Source organism: Toxorhynchites rutilus, chromosome 3, assembly GCF_029784135.1.
Source record: "Toxorhynchites rutilus septentrionalis strain SRP chromosome 3, ASM2978413v1, whole genome shotgun sequence".
In the NCBI taxonomy this organism is placed as follows: Eukaryota; Metazoa; Arthropoda; class Insecta; order Diptera; family Culicidae; genus Toxorhynchites; species Toxorhynchites rutilus.
The window spans coordinates 202,242,789-202,269,482 of NC_073746.1; the positions used below are offsets into that span (position 1 = coordinate 202,242,789).

At 38.1% G+C, this 26,694-nt stretch overlaps 1 protein-coding gene across 6 annotated transcripts in view; it reads left to right on the top strand.

Annotated features, from left to right (window-relative positions):
• Positions 1-26,694, top strand: part of LOC129775222 (3-phosphoinositide-dependent protein kinase 1) — a 94,950-nt gene that overhangs the window by 10,763 nt on the left and 57,493 nt on the right. For all 6 annotated transcript variants that reach the window (XM_055779649.1, XM_055779647.1, XM_055779648.1 and 3 more), the window contains exons 2-4: positions 7,242-7,430; positions 7,492-8,490; positions 15,794-16,074. In XM_055779649.1, the coding sequence (XP_055635624.1) occupies positions 7,274-7,430; positions 7,492-8,490; positions 15,794-16,074 (1,437 nt within the window). In that variant the 5' untranslated portion in view covers positions 7,242-7,273. The remainder of the gene's footprint in view (positions 1-7,241; positions 7,431-7,491; positions 8,491-15,793; positions 16,075-26,694) is intronic.

A 26,694-nucleotide genomic window follows, 5' to 3' on the forward strand; every position in this document is an offset into this window, starting at 1 on the left:
TTCATTTATTCATTTTTCGTCAAACAAATGTAGACTACATACTTATATATTAATGTTATAATTTTTCTTAAGTTAAATATTATTCCTACGGTACATGTTTCTTTTTAGCTGTTTTTTATTCATTGTTGTGTCAATTAATTCGCAGTGCTGATTGTATATACGCATCATGCGATTGATAGCAGCGTTGTTTGCATAATTTGTTCTGGATGTTTTGGTTAGAAACAAATTGCGTGTTCTTAGTTGACGCCCAGGTACATAGAAATTTAATTTTTCTAGTAATTCAGCTGATTGTACTCGTCGTGAAATTAAATCATTAACAAAAGAAAGCATTGCAAATTTACGGCGTTCCTTTAGTGCTTGGATGTTTATGAGCATGCAGCGTGCTTCATATGAAGGAAGTGGAAATGATGTCCAGTTCAACTTACGGAGTGCAAATAGGAGAAACTATTTCTGGACTGACTCAATGCGTTCTTCATGTACGACCATATACGGGTTCCAAACGATGTTACAGTATTCCAGAATGGGCCTTACGTATGTGATATATAAAAACTTGATTGTGTATGAGTTCTGGAAGTTATGTGAGAAGCGTTTGACAAAGCTTAACACACTATTTGCCTTATTGATTACAGAGTTTACAGTCCAGGACGACGCCTAGATCTCTAACTATTTCACATTTCTCTACATTTTGATTCCCAAGACGTATTACAATATTTGTTTTTTTCTGCTAAATGTAATGGAGTTGTATTTTTTAACATTCAGTTTTAGTAGATTTTTATTACACCAAGTATGGATTACATGTACTTCGTTTTGGAATGCTTCGATGTCGTTTTCATTACCAATTTCCGCGAAAAGCTTCATGTCGTCTGCATACACAAGTACATTTATACGCTTGAGAACGAAGGAGATGTCATTAACGTACAGAATAAAAAGAAGAGGAACAAGATGAGAGCCTTGTGGGACTCCCGAAGTGACTTTTACTGGATTTGAGAGAGAAGTATGAAAATAAACAATTTGTTCACGATTTGTTAGATAAGAATTCAGCCAGTTTAAGAGTCCTGGTTCCATTCCTATTTTCTGCAATTTGAAGAGTAGTAATGGAATGTCGATGCGGTCGAATGCTTTACTGAAGTCAGTGTAAAGAGCTTGTACGTGTTTGCCATTTTCCATTGAATTCAAAATAAAAGTCACAAATGCCAACAGATTAGTTGCAATTGAGCGGCCTTTGAAGAAGCCATGTTGCATACACGTTATTCTATTCTTTACTTGTTGGAAGACTTTTTCGTTCACTATTGCTTCGAATAGTTTTGCAATTCCACGATAATTACGTACGTCAGATTTAGCGCCTGATTTAAGATAGGTACCAAAAAAGATTGTTTCCATTTTTCTGGGAATATTCCAGTTTGTAGTGACATATTGAAAATGCAATATAAGGGAAGGGTGAGTTCTTCAGCCAGGGTCTTCAGAAATACAGGTGCTATTCCGTCAGGTCCTGGTCCTTTCGTTCCATCTAATTTCTTTAATGCATGGCATATTCCTTGTTGTGAAAGATAGTTTACCGATATGTCATTTGGATATTCCGGTAAAAATGAAAAGTATTCCCGATCGCGATTTTCTTCGGAAAATGTGGTTTATACTTCCTGAAAGAAATTTGCAAAGAGATTACAAATTTCGTTCGAAGAATTCCTTACATCTTCATCGAGATGCATCTGGAAAGTTATTGCTTTTGAGCTTAGACTTTACGTAATTAAAGAATTTCTTCGGACATGATTTGACTTCTGTTTCGACCTTTCTATTATACTCTTCGTGTGCACTTTTAATGGCAAAATTTAGTTCTTTGGTAATATTCTGATATTCCAGCAAATTTTGATTACTTTTGTCTATTTTGTATTTTTTGTGTGCTTTTTGTTTTCTATTCGTTAAATTTCTCATTTGAGCGTTATACCAAATAGGATATTTGCTGGTTGAATTTCTTCGTCTTCTTTTCTTCAGCACAAATTCTGATATTATGTTATTCAGAATTTCGTGAAGAATATGTACGGATAAGTTGAAATCTCGTTCGTTGTTTAATAAAGTATACCATTCTATGGCTTGTAGGCTACATTTGATTGCTTCAAAGTTCGTCTTGTTGTATTCCGGTACTACTTCGTACTCCCAGTCGATGGGCAATTGTCTGTTATGTACAAAGATTGAGTATTCAATTGCTGTGTGAAATTTTTCATTTTTCCAAAGGGGAGTCATGGACTCATTCACACAAAAGCCGTCGGTGATGTTAGTAAATAATAGATCTAAATAATAATTTTGGGAATTTTTTACTTGATTTATTTGATTAAGACCGAGATGTGCAATTTCGTCAAATATATAATGAAGGGTTTCATTTTCTCCGACGACTGGAAGTAGAATGCATTCATTATCGTTATCGGGAATGAAGTCTACTTTATTTTGATTGAAGTCGCCATAGATATGCAATTTCAATTCTGGCTCTAGTTTTTCGATTTGCCGTTGAAAAAATAATTCATACGACTTTTTATTTGCGTGTTCGGGTGGGAAATACACGGTAGCAAATATGTGTACTTCGCCAGCTATAGATAATTTTGCCCAAACATGTTCAAATTCTTTATGTTTTTCGGTTATAAGTTCTTCAGAACAAAAATTTGCATTAATGGCAATGAGGACCCCTCCTTCAGACTTCTTCTGAGATAACGATAAGTTGCGGTCGTGCCAGAATACATTAAAAAAATATTTTCAAAAATTTCTTCGCTTCTTACGCTTTCGTCCCAGCTAGTTTCAGTTGCATATATAACATTGAAAGAAGCGGGTAAAATATTTTGATAAATTTCTTTCATTTATGCTGGGCTTTTCATGCGATTGAAATTTTGACAGTATATCAAAATTTCAGTCGGATTCTGTTGAGAAGGCGAAGAAGTTTCTTTCAGACTAGTTCTACTTACTTTACTATTTTTCGACTACTAATTCCCTGTGAAGGGCGTGTCAGCGTCGTTAAAAATTTTGCGGACTGTAGAACTTTGTTGCTGCTTCTCTAGCATGTTGTAGCCGTTGCGTACGTTCACTGGAAAGGAATGCTCGATGTGATTTGAGGTCTGCCAAGGCGTCAATGCGTGAAATTCCCAGTTCTTCGTGCACTCCCAGGAAAATTTCACGCAAAAGGTTTATGTCTGTTGGTAGACCTTCAGCTGCGAGCATTAAAGATGCACTAGTTCTTGTTATTCCACGAATACAAACACCCGTTGTTTGGTCGTGGAGGAAGGAAAGATACGTCCTCGTTGTGTCCATTATTCTAGAGTCCCGTAGATGTGCCTTCAAAAAGCGTCTGTCGCCGGCTGCCGATTGCTCCGTAAGTCTTACTATAGGAGGTCGCATTGGGTCCAGAAGAGGAAATACTTCTCCAGGTGCTGAATACTTAGTTGAGATTTCTCAAGCCAAAGAACACCCCTTAAATGTATTCCGAGGGGCAAGCTCTAGAATACGCGTGATCACAGTGCAAGTCGAAGGAAATTTCTTTGACGAAAAATCCCCCGGCCAGAACGGGAATTGAACCCAAACACCCGGCATGATAATGTGAGACGCTAACCACTCGGCCGCGGGTGCACTAATCGAGCAAAAAGAGCCAAATTTGGGATGTGAGGGTTTTTGGTACGAGAGAAGTTTCTATGCCATTCCATGTTAAACCGATATAGTGGTTCTCAGATTTTCGTAGGAAGCGGAAATTTTGTTCTTTGTTGCAAATCATTAGACCAGTATTTTTTTTATTAGGATATATTATGTAAAAAACCTCAGCTTTCAGGAAAAAGTATAAAAAAATATGGCGCCCTTGGTCCCGAAACGATGTAAGCTATAAAAAACAAATATAATCTATAATTACGAAAACAAAATCCATTTTTATTCGGAGTGTGATATTTTTTCAAACATGACTAGTTCATTGGATTCATTTTAATATGTCGATCATCTAAATCGGTCCAGTAGATCAAAAGTTATGATTTTTTGTAGCGGAAAAAATGGGAAAAAAATGATTTTTTGGATCATCGGTTAACTTTGAAAAATCATAACTCAAAAACGAAAAAAACGCCTCCTCAGTTTCGAAATATGTTATGTGAAAAATCCTCTGCTTTCCAGAAAAAATATAAAAAGATATATAGCGCCTTTGGTCCGAGACCATGAAAACTTTAAAAAACAAATACAATCAATAATAACGAAAACATAATTAAAATTTTCTGCAATTGTAGTATTTTAACAATAAAAGATAAGCTAATTAGCTTTAATTTAATGTGTCGAACATCTGAATTGGTCCAGTGGTTCGAAAGTTATGATTTTTTGAAAAAAGTCATTTTTGGCAAAAATGCAAAAAAAAGGATTTTCGGACCACCCTAAAATGGAAATGGTCACCCTAACAAAAAAAAACGAGTCTAATAATTTGCGATAAAGAACAAAACTACCACTTTTGACGAAAATCTGAGAACCACTATATCGGTAAAAGATAAATCATGTTTTTTTTCCAAAATATAGTTAATAATAACTTATAATATTCATTCATTAACACTATTACTTTTATTATAATTCATTTAACCGACTGATTACGCTTTGCTTCGTACACTAGGCCAGCTTCAGAGAGCAGTCTTTCACTGTGAACACAAGGAACTGAACGATAAACGATGGCAAACCTTCCTAATTGGGGGTACTGCTTGGAGCTTAATGACCACCATACGCAAGGAACATGATTGATAATGGATTTTCAAATCGACATTTGACATTTTCATTTGTCACTTCGTTCAAACTCTCCCAAAAGGTGTCATGAGCTTCTCGTGTAAGGTTTAATTCAGTTTCGTCTCTTTAGCTTCTTTCAATTTAATTTGTGGCGATGTAAGTGTACCCTCTCTCAGATTATCATTCCTGATGACTTTCCAAGTTTTTCAATCTTGAATGAAAATAATTGATTAACGTTCTTTTCTTATTTAAATTCGTAGTACTTACTCTTACTCGACTAGTATTAAAATTATTTCAATATATCCACTAAATTTTCATCATCGTTCATCATAGAAAATCCCTAAAGGAAAAAAAATCTGTTCAATATTATTTGCAGATTTGCATTCATTCTATGCGGAAAATTTAATCATAGTTCATTATTTTTATGTAAGAATGCGTTTATTACTCCCTGAAATGCAAACTTTTATTTGCTTCATGCACACATGCAGTTTCTCTCAGTTCGAATTTGCAAATACAAAAAACAATACAATATCAGGAATGCAACAAGCAAATCAAACAACTCGAAAATAAAAATCACAAAACTTCATTAAAACTCGCATTCACAGTCTTCAAAGACGAAGTACTCTTCAATAATTTAGTTTTTATTGATTTTCGAAACCTTATACCGGATGTTTCCAGCATTTTCAATTTATCATTCATTAAATGATATACCTGGGGGGAACATTGTTGAAATTGTTCCTAGTTGTCACTCTCTTGCTTTATGGTTATTGTCGAAAAACTGAATGTATTAATATAAAATAACTAACACTCTGAAAGAAAATATTAACCCATTAGCCCAGCGTATGAATTTAATACGCAAAAATGCCCGTTTTTGGAAAACTGTTTTTGATGAATCCAAAGCGCATTTTAAATGATACCACATGACAATTTAAGAGTGTGTTTTTGTGTCAGTGTCATTTTATCTGTCATTTTTGTTGTTGTGTTGTGTATTGAAGCTTGAAAAGTTCGAGTTTCCCGCAAAAGTCGCAAAGTAAACATAATGAATTCAAAGCAACCATTTGAAACTCCCATATTGTAACTTTGCAAGCATAACAGCGTTGCACAGAAGTTGTATTTGTTAAGGAATTGACAAATTTTCATCAATCTATTTGAGGAATAATGAGAATGAAACAATGCCTTTTATCATTATCTCCAAGCGCTACTTCTTTAATCTCATGTTCTTTTTTATAACTTTTTAATGATAAAATTTCATCAATGGATTATTATGGTTTTGATTCAATTAAATTCTAGATAAAATTTTAATATTAAAACTATATAGTAAAAACGAAATTCTTATCGTTTTTCGAACAACTTTCCCTTTGACGTCATTGAAACTGCAGCGCGTTTCAAAGTAATGTACTTTCTTTAAAAAAATTGTCATAAAAAATCAGATTTGATGATATTCGCTCAAATTTGGGATTTAAGCACTTGAATATATATCAAGAAAGGAAAAATATTACGAAACAGCTGAGGCAATTTTCGTTTTTAGCCTGATGATTAGCGATTCCCCACTGTGCGTTGCTCTTCGTGGTCCAAAGCTCGTAACGTTGTAGCCACCCTTACCTTCGTCTTTTGTTTAACTTCACCTGTTCTCCGCTAGGCACTGTCGAACGACCGGAACCAAGGTTCTGTTCAATGCTCTCACCCTTCTCCAGAAGCGCAAGGATATTATATCTTTACGATGTCCACTTGTTTGTTTCTTTGTTTTTAAGAGGCTTTAAACTTTGCAGTTCATTCGCCTCTATACAATGTCCACTTTCTTCGCGGTGAGATGGAACTCTCAGTGCGCACAAACTATGGAGCGCAATTGCTTCGCTGTTCCCGCCATAATTTCCGCAGTTCAACTGATAGCGCTGTCAAATTTTGTTTGAAAACTCATGGGTTACTATGATTGACGATGCAAAAGCGGTCTCATCATCAGGTGTTAAGGCGAATGCATGAAAAATTCGTAAAAATTGTCCATTTTTCTTTGTGCAAGCGTTAATAGGTAAAGATTGCACTTTGTTCAAAGCACTTTTTAGATGCTGACTGCAAATCTACCCTATCAACATTGTACCAGACTATATAGTTTACCCCTTCTCGTATTATTTAATACGTCACACATCAAGTGATTTCACTATTCTGCTGAGCGTTCTAGCGCCCTATGTTATGCAAGTCACCACGAATGAGACTCGATGTTGTACGGGAAAGGGTTAAAAATTTGGCTTCTTAAAACTTCCGTAACTGAGCGTTATGTAAACGAATTATAAAAAAATCTACCAGATGAACTTGGAGAAAAATATGTGATTCCTTGATTTCATCCAAAGAATCAAGCAGGAATACAACCTTGAGAATATTGTACAATTTATACGACTTGTATGAATGTGGAATGAGTACAAAGCACTAGCTAGTTCGTTGTTCATTGAATCTTTTTAATTTGTGTATGATACAATGGGGTTAGCATGTTTTCTATTACTAATTTGGTTTTGGTTTTCTTCTCTCAGATAACGTAATCAAATATCAACCGAATAGAACGATGAGTGTAGAAACAGAACCAGCCACAAAACACGTCGTGAATAACTATTGCGCCAGACGTAACGCAAATGACTTCATTTTTGGAAAACTCATAGGCGAAGGCAGTTTTAGCGTAGTGTATCTAGCAAAAGATATCCACACGTCGAAAGAATATGCAGGTAGGTTCTAACTATCTTTTTCACATATCTCACTATTAAAAAAAATCCATTTTAATTGCAGTGAAAGTTTGTGAGAAGCAACTAATTGTTCGAGAGAAGAAACAGGAATATGTGAAACGAGAACGCGAAGCGCTCAATAGGTTAAGCGTTTTACCGGGCTTTTTAAACTTGTACTGCACATTTCAAGATTCCAGTAAACTGTATTTTGTTATGACCTATGCAAAAAACGGTACATTGCTGCAATTTTTGGAGAAACACAAGACATTCGATGTTGCATGTGCTAGGTTTTACGCAGCGGAAATTCTTCACGCTGTAGAACAAATGCATAATTATAATATAATACATAGAGATCTAAAGCCGGAGAATATTCTTTTGGATGAAAACTTCCACATTATGATCGCGGATTTCGGATCATCAAGAATTGACGATAAAGAACAAAACATTAGCAGTAAAGAGAGGGATGAGAAGGAAGATACGGAATCCGAATCCGAGGAGACAAAAAATGACCAGAAACTAGTAAAGCGAAAAAGAGGCAGCTTCGTAGGAACCGCGCAATACGTTTCGCCTGAAATTCTGCAAGGAAGACATTCAACCAGATCGTCTGATTTATGGTCGTTTGGATGTATAATATATCAAATGATCGCAGGCTTTCCACCGTTTCGTGGTCCTAACGACTATCTAATATTCAAGAAAATAGAAAAACTAGAATTGATATTTCCAGTCGCTTTTGATCCAGATGCTAAGGATTTAATTAGTAAGCTATTAGTTCTGGACCCCCGGAAAAGGTTGGGGGCTGAAGACAATTTGCCTTACGCAAGCATTCGGAATCATCCGTTCTTCAAAAGCATCGATTTTTCGAAAATACGAAAATTAAACTCACCCTTACGCGATTCGATCAGTAACGGAACGGAACGAACTAATGATTGCAGTGTTGAATGCGGGTTCGATTTTCCAGAAAATATAACACCCGGTTTGGATGATAAGCATATTACTAGATTAATGGGTCTGGAATTGGGATCCCAAGTTGAAGTATCTAGCTCTTCAACGTCTCACGTCACAGGTACGTACTTTTATATGCATAACGATAATTTCTGAAGAATATGACTAGGAGACATACTCTGCCTATTGGAAAAAATAATTCAAAGTTTCATTTCTGGTATTTGGAACATTATTAAGATATATTAGGTTGGGAAAAAACATTATTTTTGCGTGAAATTCAGAACATTATTTAAGATGTTTCGGATTGCTCGATTTGGGTCAAACGTGCACCGTTTTGTTGCCATTTTGAAGATTCATGATTTCTCTCTTATAGAAGTCTTGGTTTTTAATGGTGAAAAACTCTAGTAATTGATTTTCAAAATCTTCTCTTGATCTCAATTTCACTCAGGAAGTTTTGCAATGCGAGGTGATAATCGCTTGGCGCTGGATCCGAACTATGCATGAAAACTTCTCAAACGGTCTCCCGGAGTTTCTGGCAAGTCATTTCAGACGTGTGTGGCCTTTCGTTGTCCTAATGGAACACAACACCGGTTCTGTTGCCCAATTCTGGCCATTTCTCTAGTTTCGCGGTCTACTCGAGTTTAGAAGGGTGACATACTAGGCTGTCAAAAAAGTCCTGCGGTATTTTTTTTGAATATTCATTTGTTCATAAAATTAGTTACAATCATCTGTTTTAAGTGAAATATGCGCCGTTTTGTTCGATGACTTGTTCCCAACGAGATGCCAACTTAATAATACCCCTGTTATAGAAGCTCGCTTCCTTATTGGCAAAAAACTCCGATAGCCAATTTTCACAGGCCTCTTTTGTGGCTAACTTCTGACTACCTAGCTCGTTCGCCATGGACAAAAACAGGTGGTAGTCACTTGGTGCAAGGTCCGGACTATACGGCGGATGCAAAAGAACCTCCCATCCGAGCTCCCGGAGCTTCTGGCGCGTCACCAAAGAAGTGTGTGGCCTGGCGTTGTCCTGATGGAAGACAACGCGGCCTCTGTTTATCAAAGATGGCCTCTTCTTCATGAGTGCTACCTTCAAGCGGTCCAATTGTTGGCAGTACAGATCCAAATTGAGCGTTTGGCCATAGGGAAGCAGCTCATAATAGATTATTCCTTGACAATCCCACCAAACACACAGCAGAACCTTCCTGGCCGTTAATGAGGGCTTGGCCACCGTCTGAGCCGCTTCAGCGGGCTTCGACCACGACCGTTTGCGCTTCACATTGTCGTAAGTGACCCACTTTTCATCGCCAGTCACCATCCGCTTCAGAAACGGGTCGATTTTGTTGCGATTCAGCAGCGATTCACATGCGTCGATACGGTCAAAGATGTTTTTTTTTTGCGTCAACGTGTGTGGCACCCATGCATCGATCTTCTTTGTGAATCCAAGCTTCTTCAAATGGTTAATAACGGTTTGATGACTTATCCCCAGCTCTTGCCCGATGCAACGGATGCTACTATGCCGGTCTTCCTCGGCTAATTCAGCGATTTTGTCGCAATTTTCGACGACAGGCCTTCCGGAGTGTGGCGCATCTTCGACGATCTCTACACCAGAACGAAAACGTTGAAACCATCGTTGTGCGGTGGAAATGGAAACTATCGGGTCCATAAACTGCACAAATTTTATTGGCAGCTTGAGATGCATTTTTGCCTTTGTCATAGTAGTACTGTAAAATATGTCGGATTTTCTCTTTATTTTGCTCCATATTTGCGACACTTTAACTCACGAACAGCTTAACCAAACAAAACACTGTCAAGGACTATATTATAGCGCGCAAAAATACCTTTCCAACAAGCTATAGTATGACTCGATACAATGAATACAACTAGAACTACGCGCTTACAACGACACCTCGCGGAAATACCGCAGGACTTTTTTGACAGCCTAATATTTTCTTCAGGAAAAGGAAGGGATATAAAGATATGTTGACAATGTTCACATTCACACTCACACTCAATACTTAAACCTATGTTATATCTAATATGTATTTACATTTCACCTCATTCCGATTTCTCGCGAAGGAAAAGGAAAAGGATATAAGGACAATCACACACGAAGATCGATAACTTTTAAAAGACATATATTTGGGATATGTAATCAAGTCAACTCATGCTTTTCCGGCCTCACTGAACGAATAGCTTCGACTGAGCTAAGACTATCCGTTACACTATTTGTCTTACAAAACCTCTATTAAAACAGAATCAAAGCCATTTGAATTTCTGAAGAAAGCAACGCAAGACAATCATTCGTCCCCTTGCCCCTGCGGAACCCATATTGTGTATCTGTGTATCTGAGAGTAAGCCATTCGTTTCAACCCATCGATCAAGAAGAAACAAGATCATTTTCTCCAACAATTTCCGTAGACAAGACAGCATTGCTATTGGGCGGTTTGAATTGAAGTCGGACGCAGGATTTTCAGGTTTTTGAATAGCTATAACTCGCACTTGTCTCCAATCATCTGGAACAATATTATGCTCCAGAAACTGATTAAATAAATTCAACAAGCGATGTTTGGTCACATCAGGGGGGTTTTTCAGTAAGTTGAATTTAATTCTATCCGTTCCTGGAGCTGAACTGTTACAAGAAAGGAGAGCGAGAGAGAATTCTACCATTGAAAACTCGGAATCCAGATTGCACGTATCTTGTGGTATATCTCGAACAATTTTTTTGCACGGGAGCAGAATCGAAAACCTTCCGCGCAAAATTAAAAATCCATCGATGTGAATATTCTTCGCTTTTATTCATTGAAGAGCGATTTCTCATGCTTCCAGCCACTTTCCATAATTTTTTCATTGACGTTTCTCGTGACAAACCTCCCACAAAATTTCGCTAATAAGCACGTTTTTTCCCTTTGATCAAGTTTTTAAATTAATTTTCATGGTCTAAATACGTTTGAAAATTTTCAATGGTTCCACGTTTCCGAAAAGCTTTAAATGCGTTCCATTTTCCTGATATAACTTGGAACATTGGCTATCCCACCATGATCCATTTTCCTGATATAACTTGGAACATTGGCTATCCCACCATGAATTGGGAGGCCTTTGACGAATAGTGGAACCTCGGATGGGTTTCGTTTGAGAGCGAACAGCGCTGTCATAAAGTAAACTAGAGAGGAAATTATACTCCTCCAGTGGAGGTAAACCATCTCTGGAATTGATGGCTAGAGGAATCGCGTCCGCATATTTTTTCCAGTCAATGTATCTTGTGAGGTCATATGCGATGTTTATAGATTCAGAAAAATTCGACCCAGTGGTGATGGAAATTTTGATTGGTAAGTAATCACTACCGTTGGGGTCCTGGATTACGTTCCACTTGCAATCTAACGATAGTGAATTCGAGAAAGCAAGAGGTCAACTTAGTCACTTGGGTTAGCAGGAGGTTTAGGTACACGTGTTGTTTCCCCAGTGTCCAAAACGGTCATATTGAAGCTTTTACGAAGGTTATATGTCAACAATGAATGGTTGTCATCGCACTTTTCCCCTCAGGTAGTTCCGTGAGAATTGAAGTCTCACAAGATCAATCGTGACTCAGGAAAGAGTGAGTACATGTCAACAAGTTGCTTGCGGCTAACCGCAGCTCTCGAAGGCCAATACAAGCTCCCAAATTATTCCTTTCAAGTCCCATCAAATACACAGTAGAACCTTCCTGGGCTTTAGTCCTGATTTATCTACCGTTTGAGTTGCTTCACCACACTTTAACCACGATCGTTTTCGCCCAATATTGTCGTATGTGACCCATTTCTTATCTCGTCACCATCCGTTTAAGAAATGGATCGATTTAGTTCTGTTTGATCAAGGCTTCGCGGATAGAAGCTCGATCATGTTTTTTGGTGTTAATAGTTGTGGCTCCTGTGACTATCTACTGTGTCTTCCCGGATATCTCAGTAGCAAGAGACCCTCCGAACTGTGTCTAGGGGTCGGCTGCTTACTCGGTAATTGGAGGGGCCTCGCGATGAAATTTGAAAGAAATATTCTCAGCTTCTTTTTTTTAATGTTCTATTTATTCATGATGTTTTGATGTTTTGGCGATTTGTTCCATGCTGGCGAGAGAGGCAGGCGGATGCGTCATCAATCCACGCGGAAGTTGACGGTTGCTCGGCGTCTTCCCTCTTTGGCGTAGATCGACAAGCCCAGGACGACACCGGAATGGCACTGCCGAGAGGGGCCCTTCTTTGTGTTTATAGTCAAGCTGGTCAGAGGATTATCGCTGATCTTAGGCGTAGTGGCGGACCACAAGGCCGAATGGTGTGCCGGTCAATCGGAAGTTCGTCGACGGAATAGCGTCTAAGCTTTTCGACAAAACTCTTGGACAAACGTTCGTCACACACCACGCCTGAATCCAAAAAGCCCCATTTTATCTAACGGGCTAACTGTCTCTCTCTCCCTCTCTCCTAAACAAATTTACAATAAGGTGTAAACATTAAAAAACCTTCATATTTATTAAAAAGAACTAACTCAATTGTAACAAACGATTACATTCCCAAAAATCGACCTTCTGTTTGAATCCTATTTGAGGGGCTTAGAATGAAAGGGGTGTAAGTGATTTGATCGATTTCTCTACATCGACTCTCTTTTTGGGTCATAACTTAGCTGCAAATACATTCCCAGTTGTATTTACCAACGTGGAAAATAGGTCAGAACCTCATCTATCGGATTCTATAGCAAACTTAAATTAGAAAGTCTTTGCAGTTGAGTTGTTAACTAAATAAAAAGTTGATGAAGAGAAAACGATCATGTCACTTACACCCCTTGCATTCTGAGCCCCTCATTTTGCGTATCTGAAATGACGATTTCCTCAGAGTTCACAATTTAGGAGTCCCTGTTAGGGAAACATATTTCGGTGGGAACAAAAATGCTCCCGAATTGTATGTATTTGCAATGTCGATTTCCCATAGTTCCTTGGTTTTGATGTCAGTATTGGGGAAACCGTGTTTCGTTTTGGGCGGCATAATTTGAGGAGCACAAATTGGGCCTACTAAGACTTGGAAGTTATGGCGTTTAGATAACTCAATTGTTCATCTCATGAAAAATAATATTCTATTCATTGTCATAGATGCGTAGAAATATTTCCTATCAGTTGATGCACACATCCCATCTGTTAAAAATCTGTTAATAAATTCTCGAGTTAAAAGCATTCAAAATCTTTTACTTTTTTCCTACATGTTCTGTGTTTAGATTTTCACTTTATCCTTCATATATTTCTGTTACACGTAGGCCTACGTCAAAAAACGGTGCATATTTGACCCTTACCGACCAATCTGAAACATTCTAAATAATCTTTTTTGACCAACCTAATATATGCACCATGAAACTATCATCAAGTTCGAAAATAAGTATCTGATCATTTTTGAGTGAGCTATGTTCAAATGGATGCGTATACAGCCATTCCATGCCAAACCGATATAGTGGTTCCCAGATTTTCGTCAAAAGTAATAATTGTGTTCTTCATCGCAAAACATTAGACCCGTATTTTTTTTTATTAGGGTCCCTCTTCCATTTCAGGGTGGTCCTTTTTTCCAAAAATGTTTTTTTCAAAAATTCATAACTTTTTGTTTATTTATTTAAATTAAAGTTTATCTGACAACATCGTCCTAATAAAACAAAATAGTTATAAACACATTCAAACATGAAATTAAGCACATTAGAATTCTCGTTCCTGTTTCTGAAGCGTGGTGACGGTTCTCCGAATTCAAAAAAATGTTCTAATGAAAACGTCCTAATCATTTCCGTTATCGGTTCATGATGACCAAACTTTGGACGATGCGGGAGCGGTTGCAGCAAATACGAGGATCGTAGGATTCGGCTGGGAGCACGAAAGTTCACCATCTCTAGCAAGTTAGGTGCGTCAAATTCACCACAAATTAGTTTGGCAACGAAAGTAACTTGTTGAATACGCCTACGTCGTTCAAGCGCATCCAGATTTAATAATCGACATCTAGCTATATATAGCGGCGGATTTCGTGGATCACGCCAAGGTAGATGCCTGAGCGCTCTACGGATGAAGCGTTTATGAATTCGTTCAATTCTGATGCTCCACATGTGTTGGTGAGGGTTCCACTACCAATGCGGTTTCAAGAGAACAGTAGAGTGACTTCGACAATAAGAATCGGTGAAGTCCCTAGACATTCTTGAAATGAACCCAAACTGACGATTGGCTTTAGTAACCAGCGCAGAGCGGTGTGCGTCGAAGTTGAGTTTAGAGTCGAGCGCTACACCCAAGTCGTTGACCTGGCTTACTCTTTTTATGATGAAATCATCGATCATGTATTCGAATATAATTGGCCGTTTTTTTTCGATAAAAACTCTTGATCACACAATCAGTAATGCTGATGGTAGGTTTATTCAGCCGGCACCAACATACGAACTGATCAAGCAAGCTCTGCAACCGAAGGAAATCCTCGAGAGTTTTAATAGCCAGATAGATCTTCAAATAGTCTGCGTAGATCGATACACAGCCGGATGCGAGAATAAGCGACACGTCGTTCCAAATTATCGCGAACAGCAGTGGCCCTAGATTGCTGCCTTGTCGAACTCCCGAACAAACAGCAAACGGATATGAAGTGTGAGACTGGAGCTTAACACGAAGCGTTTTTTCCAGAAAGGTATGACGTCAGCCAGTTGAAGAATCCTTCAGAAGCACCAGGACGGGATAGTTTACTCAACAGGATGCGGTGGTCAATTCGGTCGAAAACGGCTTTTATGTCGGTATAAACAGCATCAACTTGAGTTCGTTCTTCTAGGCGGTTGATACAAAACGATGAGAACTCGAGAAGATTTGGGCTGACCGAGCGTCCTGGCATAAAACCATGTTGTACTGGTGAGATATAGCTCTTCACCTCGAAGAAGACAACATCGTTCACGATTATTTCAAATAGCTTAGATGTGGCAGATAAGCTGTTTATCCCGCGATAGTTGGTCACGTTGCACTTATCTCCTTTTTTGAAGACGGGAAACATATAGGAGTGCTTCCACACATCTGGAAAGATTCCTTGATCCAGCGAAGCTGTGTAGATACAAAATAGTGGTAAAGCCAAAGCTGAAGCACAGCGACAAAGAACTATTGCTGGAGTTCCATCTGGGACAGGAACTGTTTTAACCACTGAATCGATTTAAATGATCGACGAGATAATGGTTCATGAATTTTATGAATTTTTGAAAAAAGTCATTTTTGGGCAAAAGTGGAAAAAAATGATTTTTCGGACCACCCTAAAATGGAAATGGGTACCCTAATAAAAAAATCTTTTGCGATAAAGAACAAAACTACCACTTTTCATGGAAATTCAAGAACCACTATAACGGTTTGGCATGGAATGGCTGTATATTGGATTTTTATCCAAATAAGGAATTATTTTCCGTATATTCTCTTGCAGGTTATCTAAGCATCAGTGAAGCTGATAAAGCGGCGAGGTTAGGTAAACAAAAATCGAACATATGGCATCAATTCGCAGAAGGAGAACTCATCCTGAAACAGGGCTTCGTCTACAAACGCAAAGGAGCTTTGTACGTCCCACGCAGACGAATGTTATTGCTTACTACGGGACCTCGTCTAATCTATATCGATCCTGTGCAGATGGTTAAAAAAGGCGAAATTCCTTGGAGTAAAGAAATACGAGTAGAAACCAAAAATTTCAAAGTTTTTTTCGTTCATACGGTAAGCTTAATATTAGAATTTCTTGTTTTGCAACAGACATTGCAGATATTTGACGTCGAATTGTATTTTGAATGTAATTTAAATGATTTTGATCACAAATAAGTAATACGGTGAGATTTTAATTATCAACCTGTGTTTTTAATAACGGTACTATCGATCAGAAGTTAATACGTTGGCTCGGGAATACGCTCTTGGTTTGCTATTGAAAGATTTGATCCGAGATTTACGTTCCAAAACTTCCAATGGATGTAGTCGTTCGCTATCCGGGTGCACTTTAACTGAACTGCATTTTACTGGGTATGCGTTAACTAAGCTGTACCGCCGTTCTACGCATAGTTGTCCCATGTTCCAAAATAATCAACTGAGTAAAACGCTATCAAAATTTTGGACCATACTTGTCTACTTCAGAAGCTTTAAACTTTTCGGTTTAGCAATACACTGGGTTTTTGACGTAGGACTACGTCTTTCATTTCTATACCGGGATGTAAATTCAAAGTTTCGAAAACGAAAGCGTTACGCCAGAGAACGAGATTTTGAGCGTTGATAGCTCCTAAACAACCGAATAAAATGGTGTGATAAACACATTCGAAATCATTCGAAAGATAAAATGTCGACGCGTTATATACTTGTTACTTTTTGATCAAAAAACTTGTTTCAATACCCTTAAAATTGCTTTCAAAACAGGCTATTGAAATCGCCAATCGGTATATAAGCGAGAGCCGCTCGGAATTCCGCTCAGTTAGAGGCGAATGAACTGAAAAGTTTAAACCCTCTTAAAGCCTAAAAGAAGAAGAAGAAGAATTCCGCTCAGTTATAATTGAACAGCGATTGGAGCATGTTGTCACTGCTGTGGCGAAGCTAACTTTGTTCATCATGAAAGCGCTGATGAACGGTGTCACCAAGAGCCTGTTTGTGCACCTTAGACCAGAAGGGAATCCATCAGGAGGAGAATTATACCACTGAAAAGGCGACCAAGAAAGTAACAGCATCGAAAATTGGTTCCGCTTGAGGAGCAGCCGCAACACACACACATACATGAGCGCAACTCTTTTCGTTTGATGGTTATCAAGCAGCGAGAAGAATCTGGAAGATGTCATCGTTGCTGCAAAATAATCTGCCGGCTCCCCTTGGAATTGAAAATTACATTCAAGCAAAAGAGCTTATTTTAATGTTTTCTATTCATATTAGGCTGTCAAAAAAGTCCTGCGGTATTTTTTTGAATTTTCATTTGTTCATAAAATTAGCGGGCTTCGACCACGACCGTTTGCGCTTCACGTTGTCGTAAGTGACCCACTTTTCATCGCCAGTCACCTTCCGCTTCAGAAACGGGTCGATTTTGTTGCGATTCAGCAGCGATTCACATGCGTCGATACGGTTAAAGATGTTTTTTTGCGTCAACGTGTGTGGCACCCATACATCGAGCTTCTTTGTGAATCCAAGCTTCTTCAAATGGTTAATAACGGTTTGATGACTTATCCCCAGCTCTTGGCCGATGCTACGGCTTCTACTACGCCGGTCTTTCTCGGCTAATTCAGCGATTTTGTCGCAATTTTCGACGACAGGCCTTCCGGAGCGTGGCGCATCTTCGACGACCTCTACACCAGAACGAAAACGTTGAAACCATCGTTGTGCGGTGGAAATGGAAACTGTATCGGGTCCATAAACTGCACAAATTTTATTGGCAGCTTAAGATGCATTTTTGCGTTTGTCATAGTAGTACTGTAAAATATGTCGGATTTTCTCTTTATTTTGCTCCATATTTGCGACACTATAACTCACGAACGACTTTTTTTTATTTAAATCGTTTATTTTTACATCACGAACGACTTAACCAAACAAAAAACTGTCAAGGACTATATTATAGCGGACTATAAAAAAGCTTTCCAACAAGCTATAGTATGACTCGATACAATGAATACAACTAGAACTACGCGCTTACAACGACACCTCGCGGAAATACCGCAGGTCTTTTTTGACAGCTTAATATAATACTGTGACCAAATACATTTTGTTTTGTGGTTTTTCAATCAAGTGCAATTAGCAGGAAAGCTTCTGAAGATTATTCTTTCCCATCAGTAAAATATTTTCGTATCCAATATTGGATGCATACAATTTAAAAACGGAAAATGTTTCGCATCGCGAGAATCATAATTTCCCATCGATCATTGTTCAGTCGATGAAAGTTTCAAACTCAGAGAGTACATTCGCCTCTAGTTTGCCTTCCAAATTGCCATAGCAAACCACACCTTCTCTCGATTCAATCGCGGATAAAAAGCATACTTAAGCGATATTCTGGTGGTGAATTGCACTCAGTATATTTCGAACTGTGAGGAAGCGTAGAACAGCCGTTCCATCAGAAGGAAAAGAGAGGACGACCAAGAGAGTGCCAGCATCGAAAATTGGTTCCGTTTGGTGGTTATCGAGTTAGCGGACATCGAGCATCGAGAAGCATCCGGATAGATGTTATCGTTGCTGAGAAATAATCTGCCAGATCCCCTTGGAATTGATAATTACATTCAAGCGGAAGAGTTTATTTTAATGTTTTCTATTAATATAATACTGCGATCAAATGCATCTCGTTTTGTGATTTTTCAATCAAGTGCAATTACCAAGATTATTCTTCCCCATCAGTAGAATATTTTCTTATCCAATATTTGATGCATAAAACCCTATGCCTCCAACGTAACGCTCTCGTTTCGAAGTCCCTCAAGTATTCATTTGTTCATTCTTTCCGAATGGATTCAGATTCAACTTCAAACAAATGATCACTCAATCAACGATAGTCCTACGTCAACCTTGCGGTTATACCACAGATATAACCCACTTCCTGTTTTTTTACAAGCAGAAAACTATTGTTTAATAAAATGTGAACAGATCCCCTCACTTGAATCAATCAATCTTGGTTACGGGCTTAAAAAATCATAGTGGGACAGTTATGCCTAGAATATCAACATGGGACAATTGAGCCTGATGTTATTTTTTCAAAAGCTGGAAACAAACTGTAACTTTTGTGTGTTTTTCCGTAAGATTAGGCATAGAAACATCGTTTGATGAAGAAAAGTGAAAATTGTCTAAAAGTAAAATGGGACAATTTTGCATAGAACGGCAGTATAGTCCAGTTAAAAATCAGTTATGTGCCAATAAAAGACGTCATATTCAATTTGAAAATTCGTTGTCAAAAGATGTGAGAAGCATTTGAATATCACTGTAGATGTTATAAAAAATTACATTATTTCCGCTTGAAAAAAAAACTCTTCATGATTTTTTTTTATAAGAACAACAATCAATAATATCAAAGGAAACAGAAGGGAAAATCAGAACTATGAAGCTCCCTTCAGCCATTAATTGTCAAATAATTTTGTTCGTAGTGATTTGAGATAAGTCACATAAGATAACGGCATCGTTCCTCACGACAAGTTTGCAACAAGCAAACTAGAGCGGTGTCTCAGCGGAAGTTTCTTCACCTGCAACATGCTTAACTTGCAGCTCAAACCACTTTTTAACACACGTCGCCCAGAGCGATTTGGTCGAGCTTCTTGCGGGGCCCAAATTTAACTGTCGGTACGCTAGAGAAATAAGAGGGCTACAATAATAATGAATTCGGGTTCGATTCAGGACTACTTTTTCGTTGAATCCGAATGAAATTAAGTCATTAGAAAACTTATAAAAATAAATTTTTATACAATTTTACAGTGTTGCCAATGATAATAAAAAATGAAATTCAATCGAACGTACTTGCTCTACATACTATATTCGATCACGATAAATAACTACAATTTCATTGGAGAATATGGAAAATTCTGTTCAATCAATTGCATAGATTCTGTTAATATATCATACCAAGAACATATGTCACTTTTCTGGGAAAATGCTCATCATCACATTCGGCAAACTCCGACTTTCCACGTGATTCATTTGCAGTGTTCTTTGCGCTTGGTAGATACAAAGCTAAAAGAAGAAGCATGTTGAAGAAGTTTTCTGGGAATGAGAATAACAATTACGAAACTCGGATAGGCCCCTGTTTATGCCAAAAAGTTTTTTCTTATACGCCATGTGTTTTTTTTCATCCTCAAAATGTTCACCGGACGGCGTAATAGTGCGATTCACATACAACATCCACGTCACGTTCCGTTACGTCAGTTATTCTACCATGCAATTCTTATGAAAACATTCACATACACCGGTAACGTAACGATCCGTCAGCATACGTTCAACGAAAACAACCGGCAGGATTTGTAGAAAAGAATAATTGACGGAGACGGACGGTTCGTTCAGTTTTTGTCTGGGCTTTGTATCTCGTATCTTTGTATGTTTTGATTTTGGTTGTATGTTTTCTGCCAACATATCTTCTTCTTCTTGAATGGCGTTAACGTTCCGTTCCCTGTGGAACTTTTGCCGTCTCAACGTATTCATTAACTAGCGTCGTTCATTAATACTTGGTTGAGATTTCTATGCCGAATAACACGCCTTGAATGTACTCTAAAGTGGCAAGCTCTAGAATACGCGTGACCACAGTGCAAGCCGGAAGAATTTTCTTTGACGAAAAATCCCCCAACCAGAACGGGAATCGAACCCGAACACCCGGCATGATAGTGTGGGACGCTAACATATCTCTTAGTTCCAAATTTCGGAGCAAAAATCATTCGTGACTAGCTGAGAAAATAGTCTATGTATTATTATGGTTGAATGAAGGTCGGAACTACGGGGTTTAAGCATTTACATAATATTATCAAATGGTTTCCATTGAATTTATCTTAAATTTAGAACTGATTCCAGGCATGCTGGTTCGAAAGAGGACATTGCAATTTATGAATGGCGATACCATGAATAACATTAAATAAATCATTCGTTTGACGTGACGCTGCTGCTGCAAGCATAGACTACATGTGTGAATTGGTGGAGACGGTGACGGAACGTGGACGTTCTTTTCCGTAACGTTCTATGTGAATCGCACATAAATCTGGAAGCGAGAGAAGCAGTGACAACGAAATAGTGCGAAGCGCTAGAAGAAAAGTTTCGAGTATTATCTCATCGAGCTCCGATTCGGATATTGAGGATCTATACTCGAGTGAAGACCTCGACGATATATTAGAAGAACTTACTATAGACGACATAAAGATATAAAAGATTTTAATATTAAGTTTAATTTTTGAGAATGATTTTTGTTTGTTTGTTTATTATTGGATTATATTGATTTTCCAATAATTTTTTTTTATCCCAACATTTTATTCTATTAGGCTCATTTAGCAATTCAGCTGTAACAGAGCCGAATTCATTCGTGTACATTTTTTATCTTAAGTTAACTTTTGTTGTATATTACACTATTACCATTTTGAGGCGTAAGAGTATCGCTATCTATCGATAAATATTTGTTTTATCTATGACACAGTAGCCGTGTAGGCGTAAGAGAATTCCTATTCTATCGATGTACAACACATGTCGCTTTTTTCGGCGTAAGAATATTGCTATTGTTCGAATGTTCACAGTTGGGCTGTTCACAGCGGGACTTTTGATATGAGGCTCCCTTTGTTGCGTTATTAATAGTGCCAATTACCGATGCAGCAGACCGAAAATGTGAGCGGTATGGGACTGGGATTACCGTCACATGATGATTGTTGCGTGCACATAGTAGCTAGAATAACACACAAAGATGGTCAGTTGAGGGGCCTGAGTTATGGGCTCATGATCATTCGCTTAGTAGCGGATACGCAACCAATTAGGCTACGAAGACCCCCTATTGACAATAACTTTGTCAAACATCATATTTTAATCAGACCTCTGGTTTTTAAGTTACATTCTTTTGAAAGAAAAATCAATCATCTTAATTATGCCTTTTTAAAAAACCAGTCGTAGTTTAAATTGGTCATATAATAATGAAAATTGTAATTTTTGGTAGTTTCCATCATTTGTACCAAGTTTTAAAAAAATGGTAGAGGGTCGGGTCAGCAGACGACTGATTTGTGGTGGAATCGCTCTATACGGGAGTTGTATAAATAAAAGTAATTGGCCATTTTGTACTTGGATTTTTCATGATCTAATGTCACTAGTCAGGCCTTTTAATTTGATATCCATATTGATGGGGTTTTAAAATAAAAATATATATCGCCATTTTGGATTTGCATTTTAACAAATAAGTATGTTCTACTAGTCAAACCTTTTTCGTTCGATACCCGCATAGATGAATTGAAAAAAAATATCGCCATTTTGTGATGGCGGCTATTTTGAATTTACATTTTCATAAATAACTGTGTTCTACTAGTCCAGTTCTTTCATTTGATACCCATATTGATGGGGTTTTGATAAAATGTGTAGTCCGCCATTTTGTAGCAGCCGCCATCTTGAATTTTAAAGATCAGGGAATACGCAGTTTGTTACGAAATCTCATCTACACATGTGTTTATTGCCATCATGTGAGATGCTTCGCTTCTCACTTCTCACTCACATTATTCGGTCAGCTCGTAAGCCGCCATCATGCCGGAAAACATTTCGACGTATGTATTAAATTTACAAAAATCACACGCACACATGCACATTCTCTCACGCTCGCCCTGCCGTAATCTCGCATAGTGTCGCAAGCGCCAAAGTTGGCGTTTTTGGTTTTTTGTTATAGATCGATAAAGAATACCAAATACTTTCAATAAACTGCGAAATTTTGCAGAAATGTGGAAAAAATGACCCCGTAAAAGCTTGAAAACGAAGTGGCGTTAGCGCCATTTCCACTGTGTTTCACTATGATGAGATCAAGCTAATTGTGATGCGATGTGATTTTTTATCTGATTTGATGGCATAGAATAAACAAGCTGGGACAGTAAATTTCACCCAACAACGTATTCCGCGGTGGACGTTTAGCATAATGAGAGTCACATGTCTTCTTTCTTGTAAGAATTTTTTTTTTTGAAAAGCTTGTCAATCAAATGTTTTAATAAAAAAAGAGAAGGGAAAGGCAAAAGACGGGTGGGTAATGTCGGGGACATAACCGGAGTGACGTAGGACTATACAAAGGGGACAGCTTTTGTTAAATATATATTTTAAATATATTGCTTTATTTTCTTCTCCTACGTGAATACCTACCTATCTACCTGAAAAATTGATTAGTTTACTGTTTACTCTTTATGAATATGTTGATGGTTCTGAAAAGAACCTTTGGTGTTGTGTTTTTGTTATCACTCGATATTCCCATCTTGTTCGGTTAAACCTTCCTGTTTAGCTATTGCGTTTGCCACTCGCCACAGCTTTCACAGTTGGAAAATTTCTTCCCATCCAGCTTGTGACATGTTGTTCAGTAAATTACATTTAATGCGACGTGCCGGAGAAACACTTTGCCACTCACTGAAACTAATTGTTGCCTTGATGAGCGCCGAACCGAAGCTGCTCTGTTCTTGATGCGGGTTTTCTGATTGTCGTGAGCAGCTTTGCAAGCCAACTCGAGCACTCCGACGGCCGAAACTCTATAATCGCTGTTAGGTATACTGGTGCTCCGGCACCAATCCGTTCGGCCTAGTTACCCTTGCGGAGCAATCAGTGAATGCGGCCAACAGGGAACTGGAGACCTGCACGGTTCGAGTGAGACTTTGCCTTTCCCTTAACTTGTCCTCCTTTGTTACGTCCACGATGCCGATGCCGTACAACCACACGGGTTTACGGTTTGAAAGAAAATAAGATATTTTTTTGGGGTCCGCGTGTTTTATACTCTAGCGGTACACACTCACAGGATAAAGACAAATCGGCAGACTCAGCCAGAGGGGCGAGTCCAACGAGACGAACGAATGAGCGTTAAAAGGGAGCGATGGCAAAAAAATACATTCATTACGATTTGTTCGCTCGTTGGATTCACATGCAGGCTAAAAAGGGTCCTTTTCAGGATCACAAAATTATCTTCAATCTAAAGAGTTTATTGTTTTGTTGTCACTCGATATCCCCATCTTGTTCGGCTAAACCTTTCTGTTTAGCGATTGCATTTGCCAGTCGCCACAGCTTTCACAGTTGGAAAATTTCTTCCCATCCAGCTTTTGACATATTTTACAGTAAATTACATTCAATGCAACGTACCGAAGCGCCACTCAGTGTTGCATTGGAGGCGATTTGAACCTGCAATTGAACATTTGCGATGACAGTGGTACAGTGTCGACTTTCAATGTGCGGTCATAATTTGGATCTCTATGTTTACAAAAATGTCCAACTAAATAAGTCGCATTACATGTCCGTCCAATTAGCTAAATGTCGAACTAATTGTAAATTACTGTACTTTCAATTTGGAAACAATTTAAGAGTTGGTGAAAATTGAATAATCTTGAAAGTCCCCAACTATCAATAAGCTCAGAACTACTGCCAAATTCACATACTCATCAGATCCTGGCAAACAAATTATGAAAACATCAATTTGTGTTTTATTATTATTTTGGATAATGTTTTAGAACGCATTGAACTTTATTTCCTAAACTCTTTTTTGGAAGGTTTAATGGCCCTGAAAAGCGCCTTGTTTTATGGAATGGTTCCAATTTAGAAAACTTAGTACTCGTGGTTTTGAAAAAAAACCATTTCGAACGCCCTCGATGCCGCCTTGTTCTGGATTTGCCACCAAAGCAGATTGTAAAAAGAACAAACTTTTTTCTTCTGCTACCTGCTGCCGTTTTGCGATTGCGTTTGCCACTCGCCACTCGCTGCAACTGCCTGTTGTTGTCTTGATGTGTTCTGTTCTGAATGCGGTTTTTCTTATCGTCGCGAGCAGCTTTACCAGCCAACTCGATCACTTCGGCGGCCGAAACTATATAACGGCGGCTAGGTGGACTGGTGCACTGGTACTAACGCGATCGGCCTAGCTACCCTTGCGGGGAACTCCATATCAACACGGTTCGAGCGGGATTTTGCCTTTCCCTTCACTTTTCCTCCTTTACCATGTCCAGACATGGGTGCTTGGGTTGGTTTGTTGATGTGTTGAGATGCGAACCGATGTGGTGTACGGTTTGAATGAGAATGACCGTTACGGCAGCGGAGCGGGGATTTTTAAGCTGACTGGCTGGCTCGAGAATTACGCATGTGTGAGACTGCGACCAATGTTTCGTTCATTTTTTTCTTTTTCCTTTCCAATCGTGCTTCATTCTATTTCACTGCTGCTCTGGTTGCCCGTTTTGGTCGGTACGATTTGAGGAGCACAAAATGGACCAATCAAAAATGGGCACATAGTGCATTTTGACAATGCTTGATATTTTACAATTATTTAATTATTTATCTCAAGAAAAATTAAATGTTATTCGTTATGATAGATGCGTAGATATATTTCCTATCAATTGATGCAAAAACCTTTGCGATCTATTGAGAAATGCTCGAGTTATAAGCGTTCCAAATCTTGCATTTTTTCCTACTTGTTCAGTGCCTAGATTTCCATTTCACCCCCTATATCTTCCGGTTAGACGTAGTCCTACGTCAAAAACTGTCCATCTCCACGCAGTACTACATTTAAAATAACCATCTTCTATTAGAACTGCAAACCACGCATTTAGAATCTCTATTTAAAAATCTCGTTATATATTAAAATTCATAAAATCAAAGTCAGCTTAAAGGAATAATTTTTCCTAGATTGAAATGTATTTCTGTTATCAATTCGCACATTACAATCTTTATTATAATCGAATAATTAATCGTCATCAATGTTATTGTTGATCGTGAGGTCTCTCCAAAAGTGTCGTTTATTCTCAGGCATCTAGGGACAAAGCTTCTTGATGATATCTTCTTACCTCGACTGCGCAATTCCTCTTTCGGAAGAATTGAATCTTAAGCGGCCCTTACACGATCATTCGTATCGACATTAGTTCAACAGAATGACATTGAAAATCATCGTGTAATTGAAATAATGACGAAAATCCGAATGTTCTGATATCGGTTCATTACTGAAACAGGGCAGGGCACGTTCATTTTATTAATAACGGTTGATAAAATAAGGTGCCCTGAGTTCATTTTATCGATAACGATTGATAAAGTAAGGTGGGCTGAGTTCATTTTAGAACAACAAAGTACGGTGTCGACCTCTAGGAACGTTTTGAACGAGTGAAGCAACCAGAAGCCATTACAATAACTGTGGAAAAAAGTAGCTTGAAACCATCAAAAGATCAATGAAAATAAATGCTGATAGTATTTTGAATTCTTAAAACATGCTATTCTAAACATGTTTAAACCATTTCTGAAGGACATTATAAGGGTGAATCAAACTTTTGAGATTATAATTAAAAATCGACAGCATTAATTTTCGTTCAAGACTCTTCCACTGTTTGAAGAAAACTTTTTAGACCGTAAAACAGAATATTTATTTGATACAGAAACGAAAATTTTCATTGATAATTTTCATTTCAAAAACGTGTTAATTTCTTCCACGGATGTGAGTGCAAGATTTGCTGCACTCCTACAAATTGTCTGAAACGGCTTCCTTGTTGTGAATTATTGTACATATCCAGTTACCCTGGTATGCTCTGAAGGTTCAAGCATTAGTATTAGTGAATAAACAGCAACATATTTTGTGCAGTAACATCGTAATTCTGCGAACTCTTTTCATTTGTGTGCGTAATTTTGGTGTAATATATAAAAATTCAAGCATACCTGTTAAACTAAATACCATAACAATACTGT